This window comes from Paroedura picta, chromosome 8 (assembly GCF_049243985.1).
Source record: "Paroedura picta isolate Pp20150507F chromosome 8, Ppicta_v3.0, whole genome shotgun sequence".
Lineage (NCBI taxonomy): Eukaryota > Metazoa > Chordata > Lepidosauria > Squamata > Gekkonidae > Paroedura > Paroedura picta.
Genome location: NC_135376.1, coordinates 25,047,656 through 25,075,083, shown reverse-complemented (window position 1 = coordinate 25,075,083; position 27,428 = coordinate 25,047,656). Strand labels below are relative to the sequence as shown.

General features: G+C 51.7%; 1 protein-coding gene and 1 long non-coding RNA gene across 7 annotated transcripts; one reads left to right on the top strand and one right to left on the bottom strand.

The window, feature by feature from the left end:
* On the bottom strand, nt 1-27,306 carry ZIC4 (Zic family zinc finger 4). Of its 6 annotated transcripts, XM_077348739.1 has the most exons (5): nt 26,659-27,306; nt 24,629-24,835; nt 21,201-21,286; nt 12,995-13,636; nt 4,577-6,339 (listed from the first exon to the last, which is right to left on the bottom strand). In XM_077348739.1, the coding sequence occupies exons 3-5, from the start codon at nt 21,244-21,246 to the stop codon at nt 5,867-5,869; spliced, it is 1,161 nt and encodes a 386-aa protein (XP_077204854.1). In that variant the 5' UTR covers nt 21,247-21,286; nt 24,629-24,835; nt 26,659-27,306; the 3' UTR covers nt 4,577-5,866. The 6 variants fall into 6 exon arrangements, 5 of the variants coding, with proteins under 5 accessions (XP_077204853.1, XP_077204852.1, XP_077204854.1 ...); XR_013233464.1 differs by lacking the exons at nt 21,201-21,286; nt 24,629-24,835; nt 26,659-27,306 and adding exons at nt 1-1,225; nt 3,416-3,541 and having other exon boundaries at nt 5,982-6,339; nt 12,995-14,166; XM_077348740.1 differs by lacking the exon at nt 24,629-24,835.
* LOC143843127 (uncharacterized) lies at nt 13,346-23,070 on the top strand. Its single transcript, XR_013233465.1, has 3 exons — nt 13,346-13,474; nt 14,488-14,623; nt 22,305-23,070. It is a non-coding gene; the product is annotated as an uncharacterized LOC143843127 (long non-coding RNA).
* Nucleotides 27,307-27,428: the final 122 nt, after the last annotated feature.

Genomic DNA, 27,428 nt, shown 5'->3' with positions numbered 1-27,428 from the left:
TCTTTATTTTTAAAAGTACACTTTTACCGCCAATACTATCGATCATTCGGGTATTAGCGACGTTTTGGCCAATTATATAGAAAACATAATGCATTCTGTCCAATCACAGTGTTTGCCGAGGCGTCAGAAACTAATCCACATTATACCTGCTATATACAACTACCTTTGTGCGGTTTACATCACACACCCCTTCATAAGCGCACAGTAAGATCAAAACGGACACATTTTAAATTCATCTTTGTTAAAATAATAATAATAATAAGGAACAGCGATCTTCCCAAATAACGAACACCTCCTGGAATGAATACAAATACGCGCTTTCCAAATCGACAAACCCAAATTCATTAGAAGGTGGGGGTGAAGGCTAAATTGGGATTGAAACCTGCTTTGTCAATTACAGTCCGTTTGGAATTGGATTTTTGTGAAATGCACCTATTGTCTTGTATATGTCGTTTTTCCTGTGGTTTGAAGCCAGTAGTGCTGAACTCACACCCCATCAGATGAAGACATTTATTGAAATGGGGGGGGGGATTCTTTGCAAATAGTTTAGTACCCCCAGGAATCCTATTGCAAATGTGTGTGTGTGTGGGGGGGGGGCTCTCAGGTCGATAGCAAAGGTGATTCGTAGGAGCCATGACTGTGAACTTCAGTGGGACTATTCCAAGGACTGTGCGATTCGGTTGCCATGGTCTTAAGTTACAAATCCTCCAACTTAACCGGCCCGTCAGTGGGATTGACTGTGCCTCGGGGCTCCCAGGCACGTCGGTGAAATGGGCCCCATGTCCAAACCTTGACAATCCACCGGTCCTGGGGTTTACAGCACTCGGCGGCATCCCATAACACTCCGCGAGTCTCTCGTTTCCGAGGGACCCCGAGCCCTTCAAAGTGGCAAGACCTGCGTTGGCCCCCTCCACCCCCACCCCAGGACACCCTTTCATTGCCGACTCTTGGCTTTCCCATTTGGGGGTACCAAGCAGGGGCCGGGTAAGCCTTCCCGGTGGCTGACAGTAAAACTTGGCGCCATATGGAAGCCGTCGCTTCGAAGGCGGGGCCGTTGGAGCGCCTTGCAGTCGAGAAACGTGCTTCCAGTCGGTCGTTTCAGCGTTCATGTCCGCCAAGCGTCTGGGATTGCGCGCATGATGCTGGAGCTAAAGCGGAGGGTTCCGTCCAGAAGTTACAGACCTGGCGTTAATGGCTGGGTGCTTGGCTTGCGAGGACTTGGGTTCTGGGTGGGAGGCAATGGCTCAAAAACAAGCAAGCACACAAGTCCCAGCGAGAAAGGCCCCCAAGGAATACGGCGCTAGAAGTGCCTCTCTCTCTCTCTCTCTCTCTCTCTCTCTCTCTCTCTCTCTCTCTCGCCCCACCTGGAGAGAGGGGAAGAGCGACATAGGTAGAGAGGCATCGGCACGGCTGAGTCCTGGGCCGATTTCTGTCTCCATTCCCAACGTTATCTTCTAAGAAGTTTGGTTTCATCTCTTTAGAAACGGTCCCACAGAACGGGGCAGAGGGAGTTTGACAGAGAGGAGAACAAATCGCTGACAAAGAACCTTTTTACGTTTCGTCAGCGTTGTTAGGGCGACGACCAGGAATTTCTCAGATAATAACTTCCCACTTCAAAGATTTCTCAGCTCAATAGAAATTGGACCATCCTTTTTTATTCAGCCACAAGGGCTAGCTCTAAAGACTGTTTGAATTTTTTTTTTTCGGGGGGAGGCAGCCTGTTTATTTTTCCCCTATTCAGTCGGGTACTTGGATAAAATAAACAATTAGACAATTACAACAACACGAACTTCTAACTTTCCCCAAGACTGTGGCCCAGCGCCCGTGGCCTCAGGCTTGCCACACTCTTTGAACTACACACCTCCGATGGGTTCTTTGTTTGCCTGCTTGTTTGTTTGTTTGTTTGTTTCATTGGGTCATCCAAGACACTCAAAAGATCACACTGCCTGGGCTTTCATCTGGAAGCCCATCTTGGCACCCCTTTCTCAGACGCCTAGGGGATGGGTATACATAAACATGAATTAATGGCGTGGAGGGGGGGGGAGTGAGGGAGGCAGGAATCCATCCCACTGCCTTTGGTACCCAGAGAGAGTCAGTAACAGACAGTTGTGGACAAATAACAGAGGCTGAAGAAACTCGGCATATCTGACTATAGACTTCACACTTTCACTGTTGATCGGGAGATTCTTGGAAAGAGGAGTTTTTTGGGGGGGAGGGGAGGGAGGAAAATGCGATGGGACAGAAAAGGAGTTTTGCGAACCTGTTAACCAAACAGACGTGACCGTTGTTCAATCGGCAGGCTGTGGACTTGTTCGCGAGTAGTCGCATTCCCGGTCGGTCGACTGCTTGGGGATAAGAGGAGACCGAAGTCCCAACCGATTTCCAGGGATGCAGACCATTCAGCCCTCCTTCTCCCCCCCCCCCCCGCCCCCGCCCCCACCCCGCTCCTCCCCCCCCCCTTTGCCGCCCTTTGGGTCTCTTAATCGCAGAGGCCCAAGACGCGGCAACAAAAGCCTTCCTTTAAGGAGGCGAGCAAGCCAGGCAAGGCGAAGGGGGCGAGGTGGAGGAAGTCCATCTCCGAGGAAGAGCAGCTTGAATGTATTAAGCTAGCATGAAACCAAAGGTCAGCGCAAATGTATCTTAATAGACTGTCTCGAATGGAGTGTGCCTCCCTTTCAGCAGCTCTTGCTATTGCTCCGCTCATTACCATAGCGATCCTAACGTGGCATGTTGATGCACCGTAAAGCTCACACTTTCAAACCTCTAGCCCCCCCCCCACCCGCCCAAAAAAGGAGAGAGAGGGGGGGGGGAAACCCCGACTCGGAGCCTTTGAACAAGGCCAGGCTTGATTAGACCTTTCTCCTTTTCTTTTCCCTCCTTCAAACCCATTTCCTCGCCTTTAGAAAAAGTCGCCATCAAATCCCAAAGGCCGTCTCTGATCACGGCCCAGAAGAGAAACAAAACTGAGCTGACGGACGGGCGGCGATTCAAGCGGCTCCCTTTTTCTTCCTGACATTCTTATCCATTCTGATGAGGGGGCTGGAACAAGGGCCCCCATTCGCGTGGGTTTCCCCCTCCCCTCCCCTCCCCTCCCCTCCCCTCCCCTCTTGCCCCGGAAATTCGAGAAAAACGATGCCCTCGACGTCTATCACAAACACAAAAAATGCAAATAAATAGATAGTTTTTTTTAAAGAAAGAAAGAAAGAAAGACAAGGGTGAAGGGGGAGGGTTCACCCCAAAATAAAGACTGAGACTAGAGGGGCGTGAAGGGCGAAAGGGGGTGGGGTGGGGGGGTTAAAAGAATCTGTTAGACGTAAATATTATGTCCTTCATGAAAAGGCTGGACGGGCTCCAGACTTCGCTTTTCACTCTGTTAAAGTATGACTTGTCTATTGCTTTAGAAATCTTAACTCACCATGAAGATTCACCGTTGCGGAGAAATACTTGCATTGTGAGAGTCTGCTTTGATGTCTAAGGCATAAGATGCGAGGCTTTTCAGCTGCCTCTGTCTAGATTACCTTGAGAGCAAAGGGATAGACATCTGTAACAAGCAAATGAAAAATTAAAGGTGATTAGCCTACACATCAAAAAAAAAGAAAAGAAAAAAAAAGCCCAGCCCCAAAACCCTGGCTTCTGTAAAGAAAGAAATCAAGAAGAAAAGGCTCGGGTGGGGGGGATCAGTGCAGAGAAAGAGGGAGGGCCTGCTCTAGGCAAGGTGGAAACATCTCCTCTACTGGAGGAAGGCCTCCATATATCTGCAGGTTCACGCAATGTCCCGACGGGTAACTCTCCTCGCCTCCCCCTCCCCCATAGTCTCTTTCTAGTTTTTGGCTGGGAGAGGGACGATGGCCAAGGGTCTTTATTTGCATGTTCTTCCAGTGGACCCATTCAATATGTGGCCTGGATGAGCTTGAAGGATGAGAATCCTTTACCATGAAGCTATTCCAAACAGTGGAGACGGAAGGACCGGATGACCCACTGGCGGACAGACTTCTTTGAGAACCCTGCTGTCCTGTGCTAGTCCACCCAGAAGCCTATTGAAGTCCAGGCCTACATCCAGGAAACGATTCTTAGGGCAGCAATTTTAGCAGTTTCTTCATTGGAAATAAGTATCAGGGAGTTTGCACTAGCTGGGGAATGTCTCGCTGGACTCTGGGGTCTCTATTACTCTGGGGTACACATATATACACGGGGGGGGGGTCTTGCTGCATGAGAAAGTTCAGGGAGAGATTTGGATGGGAGGTGCAGTAGACCCAAGGTCAGGTCAACCATTTCCGCCACTGAGAGACCCAAGGCGTAGATCTGCTGGGGGGGGGGGGGGGGTGGAGTTCGGCAACATTGCATGGGAGGACTATTTGGGAGCTGGTCTCTATGGCACAGCTCCAGGCCTAAATGCGTTGCCTGGAAGTAAAGTCCACAGAAATACGTGCGAATGACTGGGGAAAGTGTGTGTTGAGGATCTGGCTAGATTCCTTTTGCCTGCACATCTGTGTGCACTGACCTGGGAAGAAACCCCTCGGAACAACACTGGGACTTCTTATTAATCACACATAGGATTGGGCCTTACAGCCCGCCTCGAGTATGCTAGCCTCCCAATGGTCAATCAAGAATATATTTTCCCCCAATGGGGACAAGGGGCAGCAGGCCGAGTTCTATATGAATAATAGTTTTAAAGACATCTAGATGTTTTCGAGATTTGAAAAAACATTTTATTTTTTTGCGTTACAAAAAGAAAAGAAGAAAGGGAGAGGGAAAGGGAAAGAATTCTTATCCCGAATGATTGTTGTACATTACAAACGTTGTGCGTTTGAAAACGACCAGCACTCAGTTTACAATCGACAAAGCCATGAGTCCTTCTGGACAACCCCAACCACAACAAAGTCATCCATAACACCCCCTCCCAATTAACATGGATCTCACCTTCCATACACTAGGAAATCACAAATACTCACAATTCAACAAAAATAACATGGGAGAGAGCGGGAAGGGGGTGGAAAGTCCAAGAAATTAGGTGTGTCTTTAAAGCCATCGCTCGCGTAAATTAAAATGTACCATAAATCATTAAGCGCCCCTTGGGCTTACTTTATTAGTAGGGAAGTTATGAATAGTGTGTGTATGTGGGGGGGGGGGATTAGATCAGAAGAGATCTTCTGTCCAAAAATGTCAACTGAACGGGTGAATGAATCAAAGTATTTAATCGATCGATTCGTTATTACAACTTCAGAAACAAATAATGTATTTATAGATACTCAGATCCCTTTCTTTAAACACCCGCACACAGCCGGAAAAAAAGGGGGGGGGAAGGAAAGAAAACGGGAGGGGGGTTGAAAGGAATCGGTGGGTGAATCACAGGATCCAGGAAAACACCATCACAAAAGTATCAGCACCGACGGTCGCAGCTAGAAATCCGTATTAAAACACTTTGGTTGATTGATACAAAAAGGGGGGTTCTGTTCAGGCCGAGGTCTGTAAAGGAAGGAGATGGTCCGAGGCACCTGCCCTAGGAAGGAGGGGTCAACATGAGGGGGAGAGAGAGAGAGAGAGAGAGAAGGGGAGGGGGAGAGTTCCTGTCTGGTGTGCTTGACACCTTAATAAATACAAAATGGGGTGAGGGCGGGGGTTTATTTTACAGTGTATCTTCTCTCCTGTGGACTGTGCAGCATTTCTGATGGAAGGCGGGCGGGGGTCTGGGGGAGGACGGGGAGAGCTGGCTTGCTCCCTGGATCGAGGGTCGGTCGATCCCCGCGCCCCCAAGCCCTGGGCCCGCCGACCAGTCCTCCGTCTGGGGTGCGACTAGAGGCTCCGAGGCACCCCGGGAAGCACCAATGCAGTCTCGCCGGCGGCCGGCCGTCCTACCGTAATGCCTCTAATATGTGGGCCGGGGCTCGCAGTTCGTCAAAGCGGCCTCCCCCGGGCGAGGCGACGGCGAGTTACTGGGTGGCGTCGGGATGCCGCTGGCCGCTGAGCTCTGACACACGTACCATTCGCTCAGGTTCGCCGCAGCCTGCGTCGAGGAGGCGGCGGCGGCAGCGTTGGGCGGCTGGGGAGGCGGCGGCGGCGGCGGCGGGGGTGGCGGCGGGGGGTCCCGGCCGCAGTCCGACGAGGGCGACACCAGCGACGGGGTGGACGACTCGTAACCCGAGCTGGGGGGAGGGGACTTGCAGTGGACTTTCATGTGCTTCCGCAGGGAGCTGGGGTGCGTGTAGGACTTGTCGCAGCCTCGCACCTTGCAGTTGTAGGGCTTGTCGCTCGTGTGCACGTGGGAATGCTTCTTCCGGTCGCTGCTGTTGGCGAAGCGCCTCTCGCAGCCTTCGAACTCGCATTTGAAGGGCTTCTCTCCTGCGAAGAAAAGAAATGCAGGGAGACTGCGGGTACCGCTCCGGCAGGGAAGGGGGAAGGGGGAAAGGGGAAGGGGGAGGGACGGGTGTCTGCGGGTCACAAATGTAGGCCCATAAAGGCCTCCCCTTTCCTGGCTGGAGACACCTTTTGGGACACCTTCGCCGGATACAGAACTGGGCGCTCAGCGCACGTGAACGCCAGGGCTGTAGGGGCCTAACCAGCCGGGGAGGGATGTCTCCAGGGCTTCAGGTAGGGCACATGAGCCGCTGCTTGCCAGGGGCCATCCTCTTCATCCCTCCCATGCCCTTCCTTCCTGGAGATGGAAAGAGTTTGGAAGGAAGGCCCTGGGATCCCCAGGCAGGGCCCAACGATTCTCTGATCCATCCCTTAGGCTAACCCACCTCTGAGTCAAAGCAGCCCTCGTTTGCTTGTTTCCTCTTCTTTTGGCAATTTCTCCCCTATGGCAAGTCCACCCCTCAAATCTGCCTAGTTGGGCTGAATGGCCAGCTAGAGCAGTGGGTGCAGGCGTGGTGGCACCCTGTTTCTCACAAGTTTCCCTGCCCATCAGTACAATACTAATTTCGACTACCTGTCTGTTCAGTTCTAATCCTTCCCCAACCTGCAAACAATAGGTTAGAAGAACCAGGTTGGAAGTGAATACTCCGAATTTATGCAGGAGAAGCCTAGGTAAGCCACTGCAGAAAAATAAGGTGCATCCTTTGAAAGCCAAGGCCAGTTTTTTTGTGTCATTTCTGAAATACTTTTCATGCCTCAGGCAGAAGTAGTCATTGGTAACTTTTCTTCCCTGAATTCAGGTGGATGGCTGTGTTGGTCTGAAGCAGCAGACCAAAGTTTGAGTCCAGTGACACCTTTAAGACCAACATGGTTTTATTCAACATATAAGCTTTTATGTGCACACACAAACTTCTTCATATGCATACATATATAGGTAGGTGAACAGTAAATTAGCATACAGCAAAATGAAGATGTTTTTATAGATTCGAGGACCAAACAGGGTAACAAACTTAGTTTATCTGGTTACCATTTAGGTTTAATTCTGGGGCAAAACATAGTGAAGGAAATAAGTATGTCAAAATGGGAGACTGATGAGCAGATGGTGGAATGCTGAGAGTAATTAATAGAGACCCTGTCTCCTTTCTAGCACAGAGGTGATTTAACAGCATCTTCTTTGAAATGTGGTGACTGGCTGTGTAGAGTCTCTCTCCTGCCCCCAGTCCAGAGAAATGTATTTCAATCAACTCTTCCAAATTACATTACATTCTACTATTCATTGTTACATTACAATGTACTATTCTAATCTATTATTCCAAATAAGAAATAAAATAAATTGGATGCATGTGAGATTGTTGAGAATACAGATCTAAGGAGATTAGCATATGTAGTGAGATAAGAAACCAATATCCCTGTTGAGCCCTGGGGATTACATTGTTTTGAGTGTTGTAATAACTTGCAACTCAGCAATCTCCCTTTCTATGCTGTTCCTGAAGTTCCTTTGTAATAAAACAGCTACTTTGAGGTCACCCATTGATGTTGTTAAGTCCAGTAATTATGTTGAGAGCTGTATGCAACTACTAGTGGTGTTCAGTTACCGTCTCTTTTGGACCTGACATAGTTTTCTCTGGGTAGCATTCTAGCTTTGTTACTCTGTTTCTTGATTTCATCAGGTAGATACTTTGTATTCAAAACAGTTTTACAACTCACCAGTGACTTCCAGTCTCTATTGGATTATGACAGATTTCTTTCACAAGTATTGGGAAGGATGTTTTCTTGAGCACAGACAGATCCCCTCCCCAGTCTCAAACAACTCCTCACCCACAATAATACAATATCTAATTTGAATATAAAAACTGGTACCAGAGCTTGCAATAAATCCAGATACCAACTTTGTTGCCACATACACCCAGATAACACAATCACTGTATCCAACAACATCAGCTACACCATCTCAGGCTTATTTGCTTTCTTATCTACTATCATTATATATGCCATTGAATGCCTACAGTGCCCTTCAATTCTCTATATAGGGCAAGCAAGTGAAACCTTACACCAAAGGATAAATGAACATAAATTTGATAATAAGAATTGCAAGTCTGAGGAACCTGTTGAAGAACACTTCAACCTTCCAGGACATTCAATGTGTGACCTCAAAATAACTGTTTTATTACAAGGGAACTTCTGGAGCTGACTAGAAATGGAAATTGCTAAGTTGTAAGTTGTAACAGCACACAGAAAAATAGAGTCCCCAGGACATAACAGGGATATTGGTTTCTTATCTCATTACATATACTAACCTCATTCAGCCCTTAAATCTGTATTATCACTAATCCCACAGAAGGGCCATACATTCTGTTTATTCTTATCTGGAAGAATAGATTATAATAATACATTGTAATGTAATGTAATGTAATGTAATGGAGGTGGATGAGATTTTTAAAATTGTTTTAATGTATCATGTCTTGTCAAGTTTAATCTTTGTATTTGAAATGTTTTATTTAGTTGCTGCAAGCCATATATAATGCAATAAATAAATAATACTTGAGTGTAATGAAATTTAGAATAGTAGATTGGGATGTATTTCTCTTGTCTGGGGGCAGGGGAGATACTCTACTTCAAAGAAGAATATGATGTAAGGTCACCTACATACTTGAGAGGAGACAGTTGGAACATAATGGCAGGATCTTAGTTGATTACGCTCAGCATTCCACAATTAAGGATATATCTGCCCATCAATCTCATATTTTGACATATAATTAAAAAAATAATTTGTATTCCACCCTTGCAAATGCTTATAGCATGTAAGAGCATTAAGACATATTCGAAAATTAAAAATGTAAAACATTTCCATACCCTGACTAGAATTCCAAACAGATCAATTTATTTCCTTCACTATGTTTTCCCCTCAGAACTAAACCCAAACAAATGGTAACTGTACAAACTAAGCTTGTTATTCCTATTTGGTCCTTGAATCCATTAAACTTCTTTATTTTGCTGTATGCTAATATACTGCTCACCCTCTACCTACACGTATGGACTATTAATTACCATTTTATTGTATTTGCAGAAGTGTGCATGCATATGAAAGCTTATACCTAAAATAAATAAACAAACAAACAAACAAATAAATAAACAAACAAACAAACCTTGTTGGTCTTAAAGGTGCCAGTAGACTCAAACTTCTTACTTCAGTATGTGTGCATGTGTATCTGGAAATGAATAGAATGATCTGGAGAAACATGTATATCTCCATGAGCTCTTTGGAGGAAAGGCAGGATACAAATGCCAGAACTATGATGGGATCTCTTCCCCTTCTTAACATTGGGCACAATTAAAGATCCAAATGAGTATTTCTGCCTGCAATAGCATTGGCTTCCCAATGGAAAAGACTAGGCCAAGTTTGCCTTTTCCCTATCAAGCAATAAGGAGTATAAAGACATGTATTTAGCAGGGGAGCCACATATACCAAGGTGTATTGAGGTCAATGGCAAGACACTTCCGAATTTGAATGGATCTGCATGGGGATAGCATTGGAGGGGGAGCGGGGGTCAGTGAGAAGAAAACATGACTTTTCATGGAAACCACTCTGAGAGGGGTTTGTGTACTTGATAAGGAAAGCAGGATTTTTGTGACTGATAAAGCAATCTGCACAGAAGCCACGTGTGCTGAAGTCTCCATGGGCCACGGCTGTATTATTTTGAAAAATCAACAGCCAGAGCGGTGCTCAGTATACAAAAGAGGCCCAGAAAAGCAATCTCCCACAGAAAGGGACTGGGATGGGGAATGCAAACCAATTGGCTGTGTGTTTCTGAATGGCATTCTGAGACCATATAGCTGGGTAAGTTAACATGCATGGGAGGAGTATTTGTGTGTGTGTGGGGGGGGGGGGGGATAGACAGCATCTGTGTGACCTGTGAGGCACTGCTTAAACACGACTTCGCTACGGAAGCCAGGGGACAACTTGAGCATAAAACTGACATTTTGATTTAATAATTATTTTTTATTTTCTTTTACGCTGGGGGACACACTGCCTATATACCAGTGAACAGACATCCGGAAAGGGGCGCAGTGTTGGGGAAGGGTCTGGAAATCATTCCACTGCAGGCCCCAAAGAGGCCGGTCCAGGCGCCCAAGAAGGGCGCTGGCTCCTTCGGGAAGGGAACAAGCTCATCCCTGTCTCTCGACGCCCCTTTCGGGGTTACAATGAGAGTTCCCGATGAAGACAGCCCGTTTGACCTCGCACAGCCAGCCCTAAGCGAGGAGGCCCTGGGGAAGGGGCCGCCGCCAAGGCTGGGCTTGTGGTGGGGCATGGGGGCAGGTCAGGCTGAGCCCGGGGCCGCCTCTCCTTCCGCCAGGGCAGGGGAGGCGGTGGGCGTGGGGAGGACGGGTTCCCCTTCGGCGCATCGGGGGTGGGGAGGGGGCCGGCGTGCTGCGCGGGCACCCAAGGCCTCGTGGCCAGCTCCGGGAAGGAGTGCCTGCGGGGCGAGGGGCGAGGGAGAGGGCCTTCTGATGCCCTCCTCCGACACCGCCCATTTGCTGTGGCTGAGGGCGCCCCGAGCAGCGGGCCTGCCCCGCCCCGCGCCCAACCCGCCGAAGCTGCCGCGCCGCCATTTTCTCCCGACACTTGTGGCTGGCCGAGGAGCGAGTGGCGGGCCGGCCCTGCCTGCTCGGACCTTTGAGCGTAATCCCCCGACTCCGGGACTGGATTAAAGTCTTTGCCACATTCTCGAGGGAGGGGGGAGGGCAGGCCAGCCGCGGGCGGGCGGGCGGGCGTCGCTTGGCCGGGCCAGCACTAGAAAGGAAAGGGACTCGCGCCGCCTGCGGCCTAAAGTAGCGCCTGGGCCACTCGGTCCTCCCCGTCCGGCTCCCAGGGTAAGAGTTTCGGTCTGGGTTGGGCCACGGAGGCTCCGTCCTCCACTCCCCCCTCTCCGGGGGAATGGCTCCAGAAGGCCGGGCCTCGCTCTTGCCCAGACGAAGGGAAGGCAACGCGAAGTCATTCATATTTCAGGAGGCAATTATTTCCTCGTTTGAATCTAGAACGGCGTTCATGAATAATTTGTAGGCCGTTCTATTGCCGTTTCAGAAACATTTGGGTTGGAGGATCTGGGGGGAGGACCGTGAGAAAAACGCTGCGAAAAACACTGCGCTGGAATAATTTTGTAAAGGGGGCTATAGGATTGCTCCTCCCCCCTCTTCCCCCCACCCCCACCGCTACAAAATGAAAAAGAATTAGTTGGGGGGAAGTTCAAGGGGAAAAAGGACTCCATAAGGGGACGATGGAGCTAGCATCCTTCCTGTGCCCGCCGCCGAGCGCGCTGCTCTAGGGCAAATGGGCCAAGAACCTGACCACTTTCTGCCTGGGAGACTTCAAAGGGCAAGGCAGCGAAAGGGGCAGTAAAAGTTTGTTTACTTAAGCAAGGCGCTGCGATTCAGGGAACACCCCGCCACAAGGATGCTTGGGTTGGGGACCCAGGATGGGGGTGGGGTCCTGTTTGTTGTCCTTCTCATTGCTGTTAAATGTACTTCCGGCAACTGTACCTGTTCCCACATATGATTTGGAAAAGGAAATAAATAAAGGAACCCGGGTCAAGGCAAAGTCCAAGTCTAGGGTTTCTTTTTTTTTTGGGGGGGGGAGACATATTCCAACTGCAGGGTGAATACATTTCATCAGGCTGTAAGCGGATCTCACAATAGGATTAAGTCGTTTCCATGCAGCATATAAGGGTGGCGGGGAAGGAGGTGAGAGTGTGCGCCGGGGCGGGATAACAAGCTGTACTCTGGAACGGATTGAATTTTCCAAAAGGGCTTATTTCTTATCTTTTGCCAAGACGGGGGAGGGGGAGGGAGCCACGCAACAAATTACAAACTCTGGCTGCTAACCTCAGCCCATCGCCTGCAACTTCACAGCCTGCTCCGGGAAGTGTGAAAACTTTCTAGGCGCAGCCTCATTCATTATCCAGGCTTTTGTGGCAGGACGGGGTCAACCAGGGTTTCTGCCAGGTCTTCCCCCCTGAGACCCCTGCCTTTCTGGGTTAACTAGGACAAACAAATGTTTTTGGACAACCGGGTCCCTTCAGGATTCCTGCCAATGACTTTCTAAAACGCTCAGCCCAAAATGGATCCCCCCTCCTTGCCTTCTTGAACCCCCAAACCTGCGCATCTTCCCTTGTTTCCCTGGACAGTGGAAGGAAAAGGCCTAGCGGAGCTAGCGGAGGACTTGGAAAGAACAAAAAGAGGAAACCGTTGCAGCTGTGCTTTTCTCACGAGAAGACAGGCGAAGCAGCAGCCCTGGAGTCATCACTCAAAACTGTGCGGACAACTTGCACTTTCTATTGTCCGCTCCTAATTTGTGGGTTTCCGCCAAAATCCCAGGGTTTCTGCCGCCTCCTCCTCGGTCTTTTAACTCTCCCATTCCCAATAAATCCCTACCTAGTCTGTGGGAAAGTCAGGGGCGCACCCATCAAAATGCATCCATTTAGAATCCGAAGTGCGTCAGCTCTGCAACCCAAGAGATACAGCTTAAAACTCACGTCTCCACTAGTATTAATACGAAATCCATCGTATTAAGATGAATCGCCGGCTGAGTAGACGGCTGGCCAAAAAGGGAGGGGGGAGTTAAGGGAGACTTCTCCATACTGACCTGTGTGCGTCCTTTTGTGGATCTTGAGGTTCTCGGAGCGCGCGAAGACTTTGCCGCAGCCGGGGAAGGGGCAGGGGAAGGGCTTCTCGCCGGTGTGGACGCGGATGTGGTTGACCAGCTTGTACTTGGCCTTGAAGGGCTTCCCCTCGCGGGGACACTCTTCCCAGAAGCAGATGTGGTTGGACTGCTCGGGCCCGCCGACGTGCTCCACCGTGACGTGGGTCACCAGCTCGTGCATGGTGCTGAAAGTTTTCGAGCATAATTTCCTGGGCGTCTGGTCCAGCTCGATCCACTTGCAGATGAGCTCCTGCTTTATGGGCTGCCTCATATAGCGGAAGAAAGCCCCCGGGCCGTGATGGGGGGCCAAATTGACGTTCAGGTTCATGCCACCGTAGCCGTGGAAAGAAGAGGCGGCGAAAGGGTCTGTCCTGGAGGCTGGCACCGGCGTGAAAGGCTCAGACCTGGCGTACATTTCTCCAGGTAGTGCCAGTCTTATCTGTCCGTTTAGATGGCCACCTGGAGTTGCATGGGGAGGTTGCTCATGGTGGAGTCCAGTAAAAAGCGAGGGAGTTCCGGCTTCGGAGTGGTGGTTGTGGCGGTGGTGGTGGCGGTGGTGGTGAGCATGGTGTCCGGGGAAGCTACCTGTTGTCGAGACAAACATGCCCTGATGAGAACGGGTGGCAGCAGATTGTGGATAGGGGAGCCCGGGCATGACGGGGGCCGTCAGATCTGTGTGCAGGAAGAAGTCCCTACCGGCGGGAAGAGCTGGGCTCGGCTGAGGGACCGCATAAGGGACGGCGGTGGGCTGCCTGGGGCCACAGGCTCCGGTCGGGCTAGGCCCCCCCTGGGCCTGGCCTGCCCCGGGACGCTGGGGGTGAGGCGCAGGGGCAGGGCTGAGCTGAAGGGGCGCTGCGTGGGGATGAGGAGGGTGGCGGTGGTGCCCCATGTGTTCTGACCGGCAGGGGCTCATCCCCAGGCGGGACTCGGCCGCGTGCGCCCTGGGGTGCGTGGGAACCTGGGAGTGGGGCTGCCCGGCGAAACCTGTCATGCTCGGAGGGGAGTGGCGATGGCAGCGAGGGGGGTGAGGAGGAGCCCCTGCCGAGGCAGCTAATGTCTGTGCCCTGCTCCGTTTAGAGAGCATTGCAGAGTCCATTCCCGGGCTCCCCCAAAACCTCCCAACTCACGGGTTTCGGCAATTGTGAAAAGTCACCTGACAGCAGGGAGGGGGACCGTGAGGGGGAAGCCAGAGAAGGGGGGGAACTTGTCCAAAAGTTCCCCCCCTCTCCCAAAGGTTGTTTCCATGCTCTCTTGGCCTGGGCTCTTTGCCTTTATTTGGGTTTTACTTCTTTCTTTCTCTCCCCCGTCATTCTTTCTTTCTTTCCTCAACCTCCTCCCCTGTCCTGTCCTGTCCTTTTTCTTTTATCTCTCTCTCCCCCCCCACCCCTCCTTTTTTGGCTTCCTCCTTTTTAAAACGCCGACGTGGAATCCCATAGGCTTTGAGAAGCAGCAGCGGGACGCTGGGAGGCCGCTGAATAGCGCTCCAGAGAGTCGGGCTCCAACCCGGAGAGCGAAACAATCAAGGCAGCCGCGGATTGGTTGAAGCCGCCTGACCGACGTCAGCGATGACAGGTCCCCGCTGAAGTCTGAAAAGATTTAGGAAGGGGGAGGAAGGGGCGGGGAGGGATGGAGGAAGAGGACGCCGGGAGATCTGCGCAGATGCGACTCTGGGCTGCAATCTCTCTCTCCCCCCTCCTTTGCTCCTCTTTCAAAAGATGTTTCCTCTTCCCTCCACCCCGCCCCCACACGCCCAGCCCTAACCCGGAGCTTGTTTGTGTGTGGGGGGAGGGGGTTGCACTGATATCCCGCGGCAGCCCCCCCCCCCCCAATTGCAATCTGCGTTTGGCTGACAGTTTTCCGGGCAGCTGGAAAGTGCCCCTGGTCCAAGGCGAGGGGGACTGTGGTGGTGCGAAAGCGCTAATGTGGTTTCTGCCCAAGGACGGGGGGGGGGGGGGGGGTGGCAAGGAGGTTGCTGCTGCCTCCCGCTCCTCCCAATGGCGGCTTGGGCTGGGCTGGGCTTGGCGGATGCTCGGAGGAGTTCCCGGCTTGGCTGCGGGCTCAGAGTCTTGCCCGCCCCCCGTCTCGCTTTCCCGCTTCGGCACGTCAGGAGCAAACGGCTGAATGGAGCGCTCTGGTCGGCGTCTGCTCGCGGGGCCGAGGGCCTGATTGGCCGCCAGCGAGCTCGTGGTGGGGCTGCCCCGGTGCCGCTGTGCCAGCCCGGCCCGTTTCCTTCTTGCCCGCAGCAGCAGAGGCCACAAAAAGAGAGGAGGAGGAGGAGGAGGAGGACCCCATGCGGGGGCTGGGCTCAACACTTCCACTCGGAGGCTGGGGGGCTGGGGGGGGGGACCCATGCCCAGACCAGAGGAGGGGCACCCGGAGAGGTGGCTGCTTGCTCGCTCCCCTCTCTCCACCTTCCCCCTGTCCGGCTGGGGTATGCATTTGGCAGCCCGGGGCCACTGGAGCCTTCCTACCTCCCCCGCCCCCCTAAGGCTCCTCGCCATTCTTCTCCCTTGTGGGGCGCCTCGCAGTCTCTCCTCGGGAGCAGCAATTTTGGCTTTGGGGAAAGCGGGCTGGAGTGGGGGTGGAAGAAAGTGGAGCGAGTCAGAAGCTCAGGATCCACCCAGGAGGCTTCCGAAGAAGGAAGGATCCGCTCCTCCCGGCTCAGACAACTCCCACCTCCGGCACCGCCACCGCCCGGGCTGCCTCACCCGAGTCCAACCCCGCCATCCGATTGACGGCCGATTATTTATAGCACACACAAATCTCCGGGGCCGTTCCCAACAGAAAGGGGGACAATGAGGAAGGGACAGGCTTTGCATACAGAAGTCGTCCTGGGAAGCAGAGCCCGGCGAAAGGAGGTCTTTAGATTCCTGACACTTGTTGGCGGCCGGAGAGAACCGGGCCTTTAGCAGACAGCGACAAAAGCTCCGCCACGTCCTCCTTTCCCATGACCGCAGCATCTCTCTCTCCCCCCCCCCACCCCCTTCTTTCCTCTTTGGCCTAACACTGGCCATTAACGGCAGCCTCAGTCCCATCCGAATCTTCCGGGCAAGAAACCTCCCGGCCGCCGATCAGGGCATTGTGGTGTGGACCTTTGTTTGGTCAGAAGGACTGCAAAGCACCCGAATATCCCGTGGAGTCGACCGGAAGGTCTCGCTGTCTCGCTGACCAGTGTGCCTGCTTTCCTTGGGAAGAAATGGCAAAGCGGAGGTTCAGCCGGAAAAACCGCAGAGCGACTTCAACGAACGACTTGCGAGTCAAACACACCAGGCGAAATTCTGGGGTTTTCTGTGTGAAAGAAAATATTAGGTCCCCCCCCTTTCCGTAGGGGGCACACAGCCTGAAGTGACGTTTTCTAAAGGCTCGGTGGTGATCCGGATGGAAGAAGCGACTTTTCTCCCCTCGCCCTGAACCCGCGGAGGCCGAAGGGGCTTCTCCGCTGCGGCGTGGAAAACGCAAGCAGGACAGCTCAGACCTGATGCTGTCTCCTATGGGACAATTCTTTTCTCTACGTTGTTTTTCCTTCTTCTTTTTCTTTAATGTCTACATTTTAAAGGAGCGGGCGGGTACGGACGAAGGGTCTGTTTAGAGAAGAAATTGGGTGTTCCTCACTTCAAATTCGCTCGCAAGATCCCCAAGCTCTTTTAAAATGGGCTCTCTGCTCCTTTCCGTCCCAGGTTAACGTGTTGGTAAAACTAGGAAGAGTTCCAGCGCAACGCTAAACCCCACTTTAGGATGGCTTTGGCGGGTTCAGGCCCTTGTGAGAATCCTGGCCAGCGCTGGAGTCGCCTGGTTCCCCCAGCAGCAACCCTAGCCCGACTGGTATCTGAGAAGACCAGGCACGGGACAGAAGGGGAATTTGCTCAAAGGCACTTCAGCTTAATGGGGTGGCCGATTGAGCTGGAGCTTCACTAGCGAAGGAAGTTCCCTTTCTCGTCTTCAAGAAGCAGATTTTGAACCAAAGGGAATGTGGAGGGTGGAAATCTCCTGGGAAAGCGCAACCCAAATTTAAAACACAACCACAATTTTCCTCCCCTGCTCTGCTCATGGCAAAGGTGTCAACACACAATGAGCCCAGTTCTTAATATCCCAAAGAAGAAAATCATCTCCAGGGGTCATCTCCCTAATTTACTTCTTGAGGAGAACTATCACATCTATTCACATCCGGAGTCATCGGATAGCCTAAATACATTTTAGACTTCTGCTTTAATAAAATTACAGTCCCCGACTTCAAGCCGCTGGTGTCCCTCTGCTTTCGGTTTAAGAAGCAAAATCGGAAAGCGCCTGGCATTTTGCGGAATATTGAAGGGCTGTATTTTCAGGACTGCTCTAGCAGTAATTATCTATGGGCCATTTCATTATCCTTTCTAGCCGGGGAGGAATCCTAGACGTGGACGGAGACATCTTTGCCCAAACTGTCCAAAGGGGCAGCCCAACCCGTTTAGGCAAGGCTAGCCCTAATGCCTGTTACCAAGTTCATGCAAGGCGCGCACACTTCTATGCCCCGAGGACCCAACTAGTCGCACACGCAGTAATTAGCGAGCCCTTCTTACATAACATGTTTATGTCGACAACTAAAACCCTCCCCCCGCGGTTCCAGGCAAGCTTCCCTCGCCAGTCCCTTTGCCGTAAGCCAAAAAGAATTTTCATATATCTCTATATCTTGATTCCCCTTTCCTCAACCCTGACCGCCTCCGAAGGAGATCACGAGACAGAAACAAACATTTAGGAAGTGGGGCTCTGGGAAGCTGTTACTTACAGAGGTACCGAGAGAGGGTGTGCTCCAAATAAAGCTGTCCTCCTCCTCCTCCTCCTCCTCCTGCCTCACCACCACTTCATCTTGACACACTTGACATCCTTCAAACCTGACAGTCCTCAGTCAAGGGAAAAAACATCTGGAACCGTTTCTCCATTCCCTTTAGCAAATAATCATAAGCCACCATCTATAGAATATCTATCTTGCCAATCGCTGGGCTTAGGCCAGTCTAAAATATTGGCAGGGCTTCTTGTCAACCACTAATGGCTTTATCCGCTCTTACTTAAAACCCTGAGGTTCCTCACAGGGGTTTCCCCCCTCGCCCCCTCCCTTTCCTCGCATGAATCCAATGGAAAAGAAATGGCCCATGGTGTCTCTCTCATTATATTAGGTGAAGTTAGTAGTCTCCCGAACATTTGTTGTGTACCTTGGGAGACATCTCTGCCTGGGCGTGTGTCCGTGTGCGTGTGTGTGTGTGTGCGCGTGTAAAGGAAAGGAGAGAAAGCCGGAGGGGGAGGGTGGGGGTGGCGGATAGGGGTTGTCCACATGACCAGAAGGCGGAGAAAACGGCGAGAAGGAGGACTGGAGAAAGTTTTTACCCTTCTCGGGGAGAATTTGGGGGGCATGGCTTTGACCTGTCCGGTGTGTGCTTTCTATTCAGACCCCCCCTCCAACGTTGCTCCACCCCACCCCGATCTGATGTGTTTTGCGGGGGAAATGACACCTAACTCGACTCCAGGGAGGGCCGAATGGCCTCCTGTCTCGGCGCAGAAATAGACCTGGAGGGCAGGGAGGCGACGGCCGTATATCTGGCCACTGGCACAGACCTCATGGAGAGATTCCGCTTCCGATATAAATATTGACGCCAAGGCACTTGCTGACAAGGAGCGGGGCCCTTTCCAAGAAGAGCGCGCAATGGTGCGGCCGGCTGCGGAATCCCCACTCCCGCCAGGCTGCCTCTGCCTCAGGGTCCCGCTCGGGCTCTTGGCTCCAGGGAACGCTGATCCCCATCCCTGGAGCCCCACGGGGGCTTGCTGAGGGCGTTCCCCTGCACTGGCTTCGCCAAGACGGCCTGGTTCCGCAAAGACCCGCAGGCCCTCCAGGCCCCTCTCTCCCCTTTTTCCGAGAACCTGACAAGGGCCGTGGGACAGCCCGACAATCCACGGAGCTGTCTCGACAGGCCTCAGGGCCTGGGCTTCAGCTTAACAGCGCAGGCCAGATCCAGAAGCGAATTGGGGTAGCCAGGGACGTCCGCCACTCGAGCTAGGCCGGTGCCTTCAGGAAACGCACTGTCAGAAATATAGGTGGCGGGGCAGGAAGAGACAGGTGTTGGGAAGGAAAAGTCCCCATAGCCTAACAGAAGTGCGGCTCCTGAAAATGGGCCGCAAAGCCGCGCAGGGGCCCGTGGGCGCTCTTTCCTTTCGGGGTTGGGTCTGTCCTGGATTGTAGGCACTGGTCAAGTGCGCCCTGTCCCTTTGACCCCCATGGCAACCAACGGCGCCATCCTAAGCAGGGCTCCGTAGAGGCCGACTCAAGTCTGCTCAGGATGTCGGTCGAAGTGGCCGAAGGGTCGTGGCCTTCTGCTGCTTTCTGCGGTCGTCCTCCGAAGACTGGGCTGTTTCAGATGCTGGCATCAAAGGGCGCCAAATGCCTGCTACAGGTTCAGAGATTGGATTTCTTCTGCCGCAGATAACATGTCCTTGGTTTCCAAATGCTGCGACTCCCAAATACCATCTTATTTTTTGCTGCCTTGAATGCGGAAAATCTCCCCTTCTGCGGATCTGAAGTTTGTAATAAACACTGGAATTTTACTGTTACTGTTTTCCACACTCACCCTTTTTCAGGCTAATCTTGACCTTCTCCATGATACTGAGACAACCCTCGCCTTTTAAGGCTCCCCTCGTCAATGCTCACACGTGGGTCTGATCCAAGGCAATGCGGGGAGAGCTCCTTCTCAGTTGCTACTGCGGCCAGCTTGGTCCGCTCCAATATCCAGAAGAGGGGTGTGTGCGTTCTTCTTTGAAAAAGAAAGTTTTCCCGGGCAGAGCAATAACCAGGCCTCCCGAGCCGCAGGTATTTTCTTGCCTCTCCTCTCTTTCGACAGCCCTTATTCGGCTATGTATCCATTAGCAGAATCTGCCCTTTCACTTCCACTTTCCAGCAGCCCAACTCTCCAGGCGATTCAGAGCCGCAGAAACTTCTCCCGCGGCTCTCTGTCCGGCTCAGTGACGGGTCATTGAATCAGTGTAAGGAAGCGCTGACCTTCTTCAAGAAGGTCGCCGCTGATTATGAAGAAGGAAGGTCGGGTGAAGACAGAATTTTTCATGCGACTCCGTCCCTCCCCCATCGCCTTAAAAGCCAAGGTCCACTTCTGAAATGAGGGCCCAACTTGATCCCATTGGAAATGGGGGGGGGGGGAAGAGAAAGTCCCATAGGGAGCTTTCTTAAGCTTCAAGATGTGGTTCGAGGTTTTCAACGCCAAGACAGTCCAAATGATCGGGAGGATTAACTGTGGGCTGCAAGACTACAATGGAGGGGGACGTGTCTCCAGTCACTTCTCTGGCCCTTGCGCAATTCAGAGACTGGGATGGGGGGCAAAGGGGACCACTTGGATTCCATACCCTGATGAAATGAGGAAGAGCCCCCTGGGAAGGACTCTCACCCAGCGGAGGCAGAACGTGGGCAGGAGAATATTGAGAAAAGCCAGAATAGTTACTCTTAGTGAGATGTTGGTCCAGGAAAGCTTTCATTGATTGGATGAGGCGAGATATCCTGCACCCCTACATCTTTCCCCTTGCCTCTTTTAATAAACATACCACCAAAAAGAAAAAGGGAAAGGAAAAAAAGGCCAGGTAATGTTGTACCTAACTGGAGGCAGTGAACAGAAGGAAGACAAAGTGGTTCTTGGTTTCGAAGGAGGGCTCCACTCCTCTCCCTTCAGCCAGTTTTCAGACCAGCAATCAACCCAGTGATGCTAACCAATGCCAGTTTGAGTCCAGCCCGGTGGAAGCTGGGTGGCCACCAGGTTGGGAAGGCCATAGATGATCGGTATCCTGCAAACCTTTGCCGCCAAGATCAGAGCCCCTTTTTAATGGGATCCAATCCGTGTCACACCCCATTCCCATCAAATCGTCTGTAAATGAATGCCGGATGAACATGTAATTGGATGATGTGACAGTGCGATCCGAGAGGGTCAGGGGGGGGCAGTGGTCTCAACGTGGGCCTCCTCAAGGATTAATCCGAGAACCCCCAAAGGAAGAGACAGGGAGCGAGTCGAAGTACTGGTTGCCGGGACCTTGGGAGGAAGGGCTGATCTGGGTTTCGGTAAGCAAGGTCAAAGGCCGAAACAAAAGTGATATGTACACAATTTTTTTAAGTCATATTTTAACTTACTTGACTGTTCCGGGGAGTTTCTGTAAAGTCGCCTTCTTTTCCTCATTACAAGGGGCAAACTTGTGCCTTATTTCCTGACGCGGTTCCTGTTCAGAAAAGAGGGGGTGGCAGGTTAAGAAAAATGGTCTTGTTTATATGCAAGTGATAAAGAATTGGAGAACGGCGTGAAATCCTTCCCCTCCACTCAGAAGAAAAGCCTGACATGGCTTTGGGGATGTGGTCTTTGTGTCTCTCAAAGATGGCAAGTGGCTGAGGATGGGACGGGACAGACTGGACGGGGCAACCAAGGGAAATGTGTACAAGGTGCACCAAATTTGCATATATATTTGTATATATATTGTATATATTTGTGTGTGTGTGTATGTATGTGTATATATATATATATATATATATATATATATACATATATACATACATACATACATACATACATACATACACACACACACACACACACACACACACACACACACACACACCATAAAGGGCCACCCTAGCGCTCATTTAAGGCTAGAAGGTGAAGACAAGATTCCACCCCCCTCCACACACATAGCCTGACTGGCAGAGAACTGAGGGGTTACCACTGACGTGAGGGCATTTTTGGAGACTTTTCAGAGCTGACGTTGCCCTTGGCCGCCTTGCCTAGACAGCTCCAAACCCACATGGCTCTCTCAGGTTGAAATCAAATAGTATAGCCGGGAGATGGTTCTCGAAAACCGGTGCTTTGCTGCTTCCGCTTTCAAAGGAGAGGCCAAATCAGCCTGTCTTGGAACAGTTTTTCCCCTCAGACTTGAGAGGAGCCTTTAACCCCCCCTCCCGAGCCCAAATCTGAGTGTTCATGGCAACTGTGAATAGAACAGAATATGCCATAGCCCTCCTATGTAGCCACAGAAATCACAATTCACTGAGCTTCGGATTTTTTCCCCCCTTTTCCTTTATTTTCCCAGAGACATATGTGCCCGAGGGAAGGGTTTATGGAGATTCCATAAGAATCAGACAGAGATCATATAGGATGCTGTATTCATATGGTGGCATTAAAATGCAGGTGATATAACAACAATAACAACAACAACAACAATAAATGTGTTGCTTTGTTTATTGCAGAAGAGGAAATTGCAGAAGGAAGGAAGGAAGGACTTGGTGGAAGTTCTCCATTTGGAAGTGATCATTTCCGAGGCTCCAGGGCAGGTTTTATACTTTTTTCGTAGAGACTTTTAGGGCAAAGCAAAAAGGGAAATCCCAAGCAGGTTCAGCTAACTCGAATAAGGTTTAAACCTGCCCGCGACTATGAGATCAAATGGAGCCAGACAATTAGCGTGGGGAGAAGGTTCTGGTGCAAACTGCAAGGAGAAAAAGTGCATTTTCCAATCAACATTTGAACTCAAAGGGAAGGACGGAGGGAGGGAGAAAGGGTGATATTTTAAGGTGCTTCAGTTCCTAAATACAAACCTACAAGAGATGCCCTCTTCTCACTAACACTTATCTTCTCTCAAATTGAGTTTAAAACACCCTCCCCTAAAACAAACACTCAAGTGGACTTGAAATGGGAGCGTGGCTTAAGTTGATTCTGTCTCACAAAGTACCTGTGCTTTATTTTATTTTCCAAAAAAAAATACTGATGTAATTTGAATTTTTTTGTATTAAACTTTTGAAATGAAATATAATAAGGCCTGTTTGTGTGTGTGTACATCTAGATAAAGCCTGGCTTTCGATACAGTTTTGGCAGTCAGCAACCCATTGCTGGTAAAGAGAGGCCGATTTCTGAGATTTCAGGCGAAACCGGGGAAGGGGCTTCTTCTGGGGAGCACATTCTGGCCTCCAAGCAGGCATAGCCTGTTGAAGAGGCTCCTGTCTTCTTTAGAAAACAGAAATCGTGCCTACCCAAAACGCCCTTCTTAGATAATGAACATGCAAGTGTCAAAGAGGATGTCCTTTCCTGCCCCATTGCCGGGAGAGAAAGAAGACCAGATTTGGCCAGACTGGTGTGTTTCCAAGTCTTGAAAACATATCGCTGGAAGATGCTAAGTGGACGTTTACTTGGACAGAGAGCAGGAAACCAGGTGGGGCTAGCCGCTTGCAACCGAAGGGCAAACCAATGTTTTTCTCTCCCCCCCCCCCAATCAAGATGCACACTGGAAGCATTGTGCCAGATACTGTGGGCCAGGCACATGTGCTCGGTCACAGGTCAGAGGTCAACGTCCAGGGTGCTTGCAAAGCCGGCCACTTCAAGAGCTCGCGCCTTCAACACTTATCCAAACTGATTAACTGCACGAGCAACAGGGGCCACGGAAATGAAGCGGCCTCGCCTCTCTCGCCACTGGGAGCAATGGCCGTAGCCCGAGGGAGACCGGGGTGGGGGTGGGGGGAGAGTCTCTGTGTGAGTGCGAGCCAGAGAGGGGGAGAGAGAGAGAGAGAGAGAGAGAGAGAGAGAGAGAGAGAGAGAGAGTCACTTTAGGGCATCCCTTGCAGATTTAAGACCTGCATGACCCAAAGCTCTGTACTTCCTCTGCTCTCGAAATATAGGGAGAGCGACAGAGAGGGGAGTCCAAGCATTTGGAAGGGATGGCGGCGTCATTTGGAGAAGTGAAATAGAGCAGGTTCGAAGACTCGCTTGAGTCAAAGGCGCAAGGGGGGGGGGGGGGCTTGCAGTCTGGGCTTAAGAAAAGCTCTTGGTGAGGTGGGGGTGGAGGGTTCCATTGTGAAAAGCTACAAAGTCTTGGCAACTAGACCTTTAGCGGCAGACGGGGTTAACTCCTTCCTTACCTTCCCAGGCACAGAGTGAGAGCTGGAAATCTGGGGCCGAATTCTGGAGGAGGGACGGCTTTAGGCGAACCGGCAGCTGCTTGCCGACTCTCTCGGCCCCGGAACAAAACTCAGTGGCGTAGAGGGGGCGGTGGAGAAGGAGAGCTTTTACCGGCTTGCACCAAGCACAACAACTCCGAAACACAACCGTTTAGGACCAGAAGCGCACACATACACACACATACACACACATGGCCGGAACCCCCCCCCCCCCAGCCTCCCACTTGTCGGGGGGGGGGGCAACTGCTTCGCTTCCGTTCCGGTTTCTCCCGCAGGCAGGGCGGCCTTCCTTGAAGAGCCAAAGTGGGTCTTCTGTCCTGGCGGGAAAACGCCAGGCGTCCCAGGCCCTTCTGCTCTGGCCCACAGGACCTCCGAGTCGAGGCCGGACAAGGGGCTGCGGGATCTGCCTGGCCTGCCAAGCGCGAGTCTTTCTTGGGGGGGGGCGCCAAGCCCTCCCCCACGATTCCGAGAAGGCGTCCAGGCCCTTCCACCAGTGGGGGAGAGGCGCCTTCGGCTTCCCCCTGGAGGTGACCAGTTGCTCCCCCGCTCAGCCTGGCTTGGGCTGAAGGGAAGCCGCTTACCCTCCGCCACCCCCCCTAACCCCGGCGCCCGACTCAGTCACTTACCGTAGGTCACCTGTTGCCGCAGAAGTCCCCTCATTTCTGCCTCGCAGGACAGAAGAACTGGCCGGGAAGAAAGACTGAGAGAGAAGGGGGGAGGGAGGAGAGGAGAGGTTGGGGGTCTCGAGTGGGCAGCGGTTGGATCACAGGAAACCCAAGCCCCTCTCTGGCGACTCCACCGAGGCGGTCATCCTTCATTTCTTCTTTTTCCTGCTTTGTGGGAGCAGTTGGGGGAATGTCGGATGAAGCAGAAAGGAACCGCCAGGATGATATTTTAATGGCTTATATGTCACGTTGGTGCGTGTGGCTTTGAACGGGAGCCGCGCTCGTTTCCAGCAGAGAGCCTGCTGCAAGCCCCACTTGATAACTTCTGCAACCCACAACACTTACACACACGCGCACACGCACACACACGCACACGAGCTGGGAGACTCATATTTGACCGTCCGCCTTACATCCCTCAGACTATACATTTCCAAGATGAATAGGTCTTCGGGAGAGGAGGGAGGTGCTGTGTATCTTGGAGAGACCCATGGACTTGCTTTTGGCAACCTCCATGGATCTTTGATGATTTCTCTAAGATTTCTCAGTCATTTCCCTTCCCGCTCGCTCTCGCTCTTTCACTCAAAAGTAAGCGCTCCTCTCCCGGGCCACGCTAACCCAGCTGCAGCATTTCTTATCCAGAGGTGATTCTCCCAGACCTGTTGCACTTTGGCTTTGCATCTTAAAATTTCTGCAAGTCTCTCCCCCCTCCTCCCAGGTCCGGGTTTGTGGTAAGAAACTTGGAAACCACGTCCACCTATAAGGCTTCCCTCGCTCTGCCTGGGAAACCCTCCTTTTTCTCTCTCGAATCTGCTGGCAAATCTGCGCTGCCGCGTTGCACTGACGGAGGAAATGCCAAGGAGAGGTGGGGGGGATCAGAGCTGGGCACCCGCTTGCAACTCTCTAGAATTCCTGAAAAAGTGCAACTTCTGAGTATGAAAGAGCCTTTCTTGCGGCATCTCTGCCAAGAGGAATGTTTCCCAACCCCTTAGACAGTCCACAAGAGCAATCAGGGGGTATTTTGGGGGTTGATGGTGGGGGTGGATGGGACAGGAAGGAATCACTGGAAGTCTGGACAAAGGCTCAAGCCCGAAGGATTCTGTCCTGGTTAGATTTTCTCCACTGTTTTTTTCTTTTTCTTTTTTGGAGGGGGTAAGTTACCCCCCTCTCTCAAGACTAGAAAACAAGTGAATGGGTGAGATTTAAAAGCCTATATTTTCAGTGAAACACAAGCTCCTGTCCACCCCCACCCCCCTTCCTTCAACCCTCGGGCATCACTGGGAACCCCTTTCGAATGTTGCTTTGCTTAATTGATTTGAGTCACAGGGATTGTCTCCTTTTACGCACCGTACTCTTCTACATCTCCACAGTCATTTTAATATATAGTCAATGGCTCTTCGTAGCGGGGACAAAGGAGGACTATCCGCAGTTTTTCAATAGGCTCGAGTTGGGGGAAAGGCAGGTTAATCGAGGGGTTGCATCTAGAAAACAAGCAAGTGTTGTATGTTTGCACTGAATCCAAATGTCTGCATTTTCCTAACTAAATCAAAGGGAGTGTTATTTCTTTTTCTGCTCACTCATCTGAAGGTAAGTAAATTTTCTCTGGCGATCACAAGCCTGGTCAGGCAACAAAGGCGCCGCCTGCTTTTTCCAACGTCCTGGAGTGGCAAGTTGAGGAATTTCAATAAATGTGACAAGGGTGACTGATTTGTGAACTAGAAAAGGGTTGAGCGCCCGAAAATTTATACTGCTCCTATCTAGCGAGGATTTCAAATACATTCTCAAACCCCAGGATCCGAGAGGTCCATGCAGCAGAGAAAGAGACAAAAGCAACTTTAGGGAAATTTACAGGGTGTTTTTTCCCCCTACCTGCATTAAAGAGGTCTAACCCAAAGGACGGGGGAGGGGAGAATAAGAAACAAAGTGAGGGCGGAGGGAGAGACAACATCAACAGGATACACAAAAAAGGAGAAAAGTTAAGCACTGTCACCCACCTGCCGTTTGAGGGGTGCTAGAATTTTTTTTTCAGGAAAAAAATGGGAAAGAGTGAAAGAGAGACCTGGACGGTTGCAGTCGCTTTCCCACAGAAATCGCGCCTGTCGTTTGAAAGCAGGGCTCTGATGGAAGCCGCCTGTGCGCTCCACCAGAGACCAGGAGGGAAGCGCCCCGTGCTAAAGGGCCAATGCACAGCCACAGGACTCCGTCGGTCCGAGCCCTGCATAGTTGCTCAGTGGGGCTCAAAGGTCTCGGCCGCCAGGATCTCGTCAGCAGCCCCGTCCTAAGCCAGAAGTCAAAACAGAGGGACGGACGCCCCCTCGACCCCTTTCTATGGCTCCAGGCACGAGGTCGAAGCCAAGCATCGCTTTAGGCATCTTTGCAAAAGGAGGGCGGGGTGGGGTGGGGGGTACGGGAAGCAAAGCCCCCCCCCAACACAACACCACAACTGCGATGTCTTTTATTTGTTAAAACGTATGGCTCTGGCTAGATGGATCTGGAAAAGTTGCTAGTCCTGGCCGAGCCTGTTTGTCAAACGCGGTGTCAAAGCGCTTCACAATACCTGGGATTGATGAGCCGGGCTGGCCAATCAGGCAAGGCGCGAGGTTTTGCTCACCCTTCGTCGGCGGGGAAGGAGGGAGCAGCGCGCGCGAGTGGGAGCTGGCGGGCACCAATGGCCGGCGACGTCGGCCGCCACGTCGCTCCTCCCCCTTCTCCCATTCATCAAGGGGGGGACGGTGTCGTCTTTTCAATTCATTTATCTGCAGGA

Bases quoted from the DNA above. Each gene is read 5' to 3' on its own strand.
- ZIC4 (XM_077348737.1), bottom strand. From the start codon at position 14,147: ATGGACTCTGCAATGCTCTCTAAACGGAGCAGGGCACAGACATTAGCT. The intron at 6,340-12,994 runs GTCAGTATGGAG...TTTTCTTCGCAG, and splicing joins CCACAAAAGGACGCACACAG to GAGAGAAGCCCTTCAAATGC.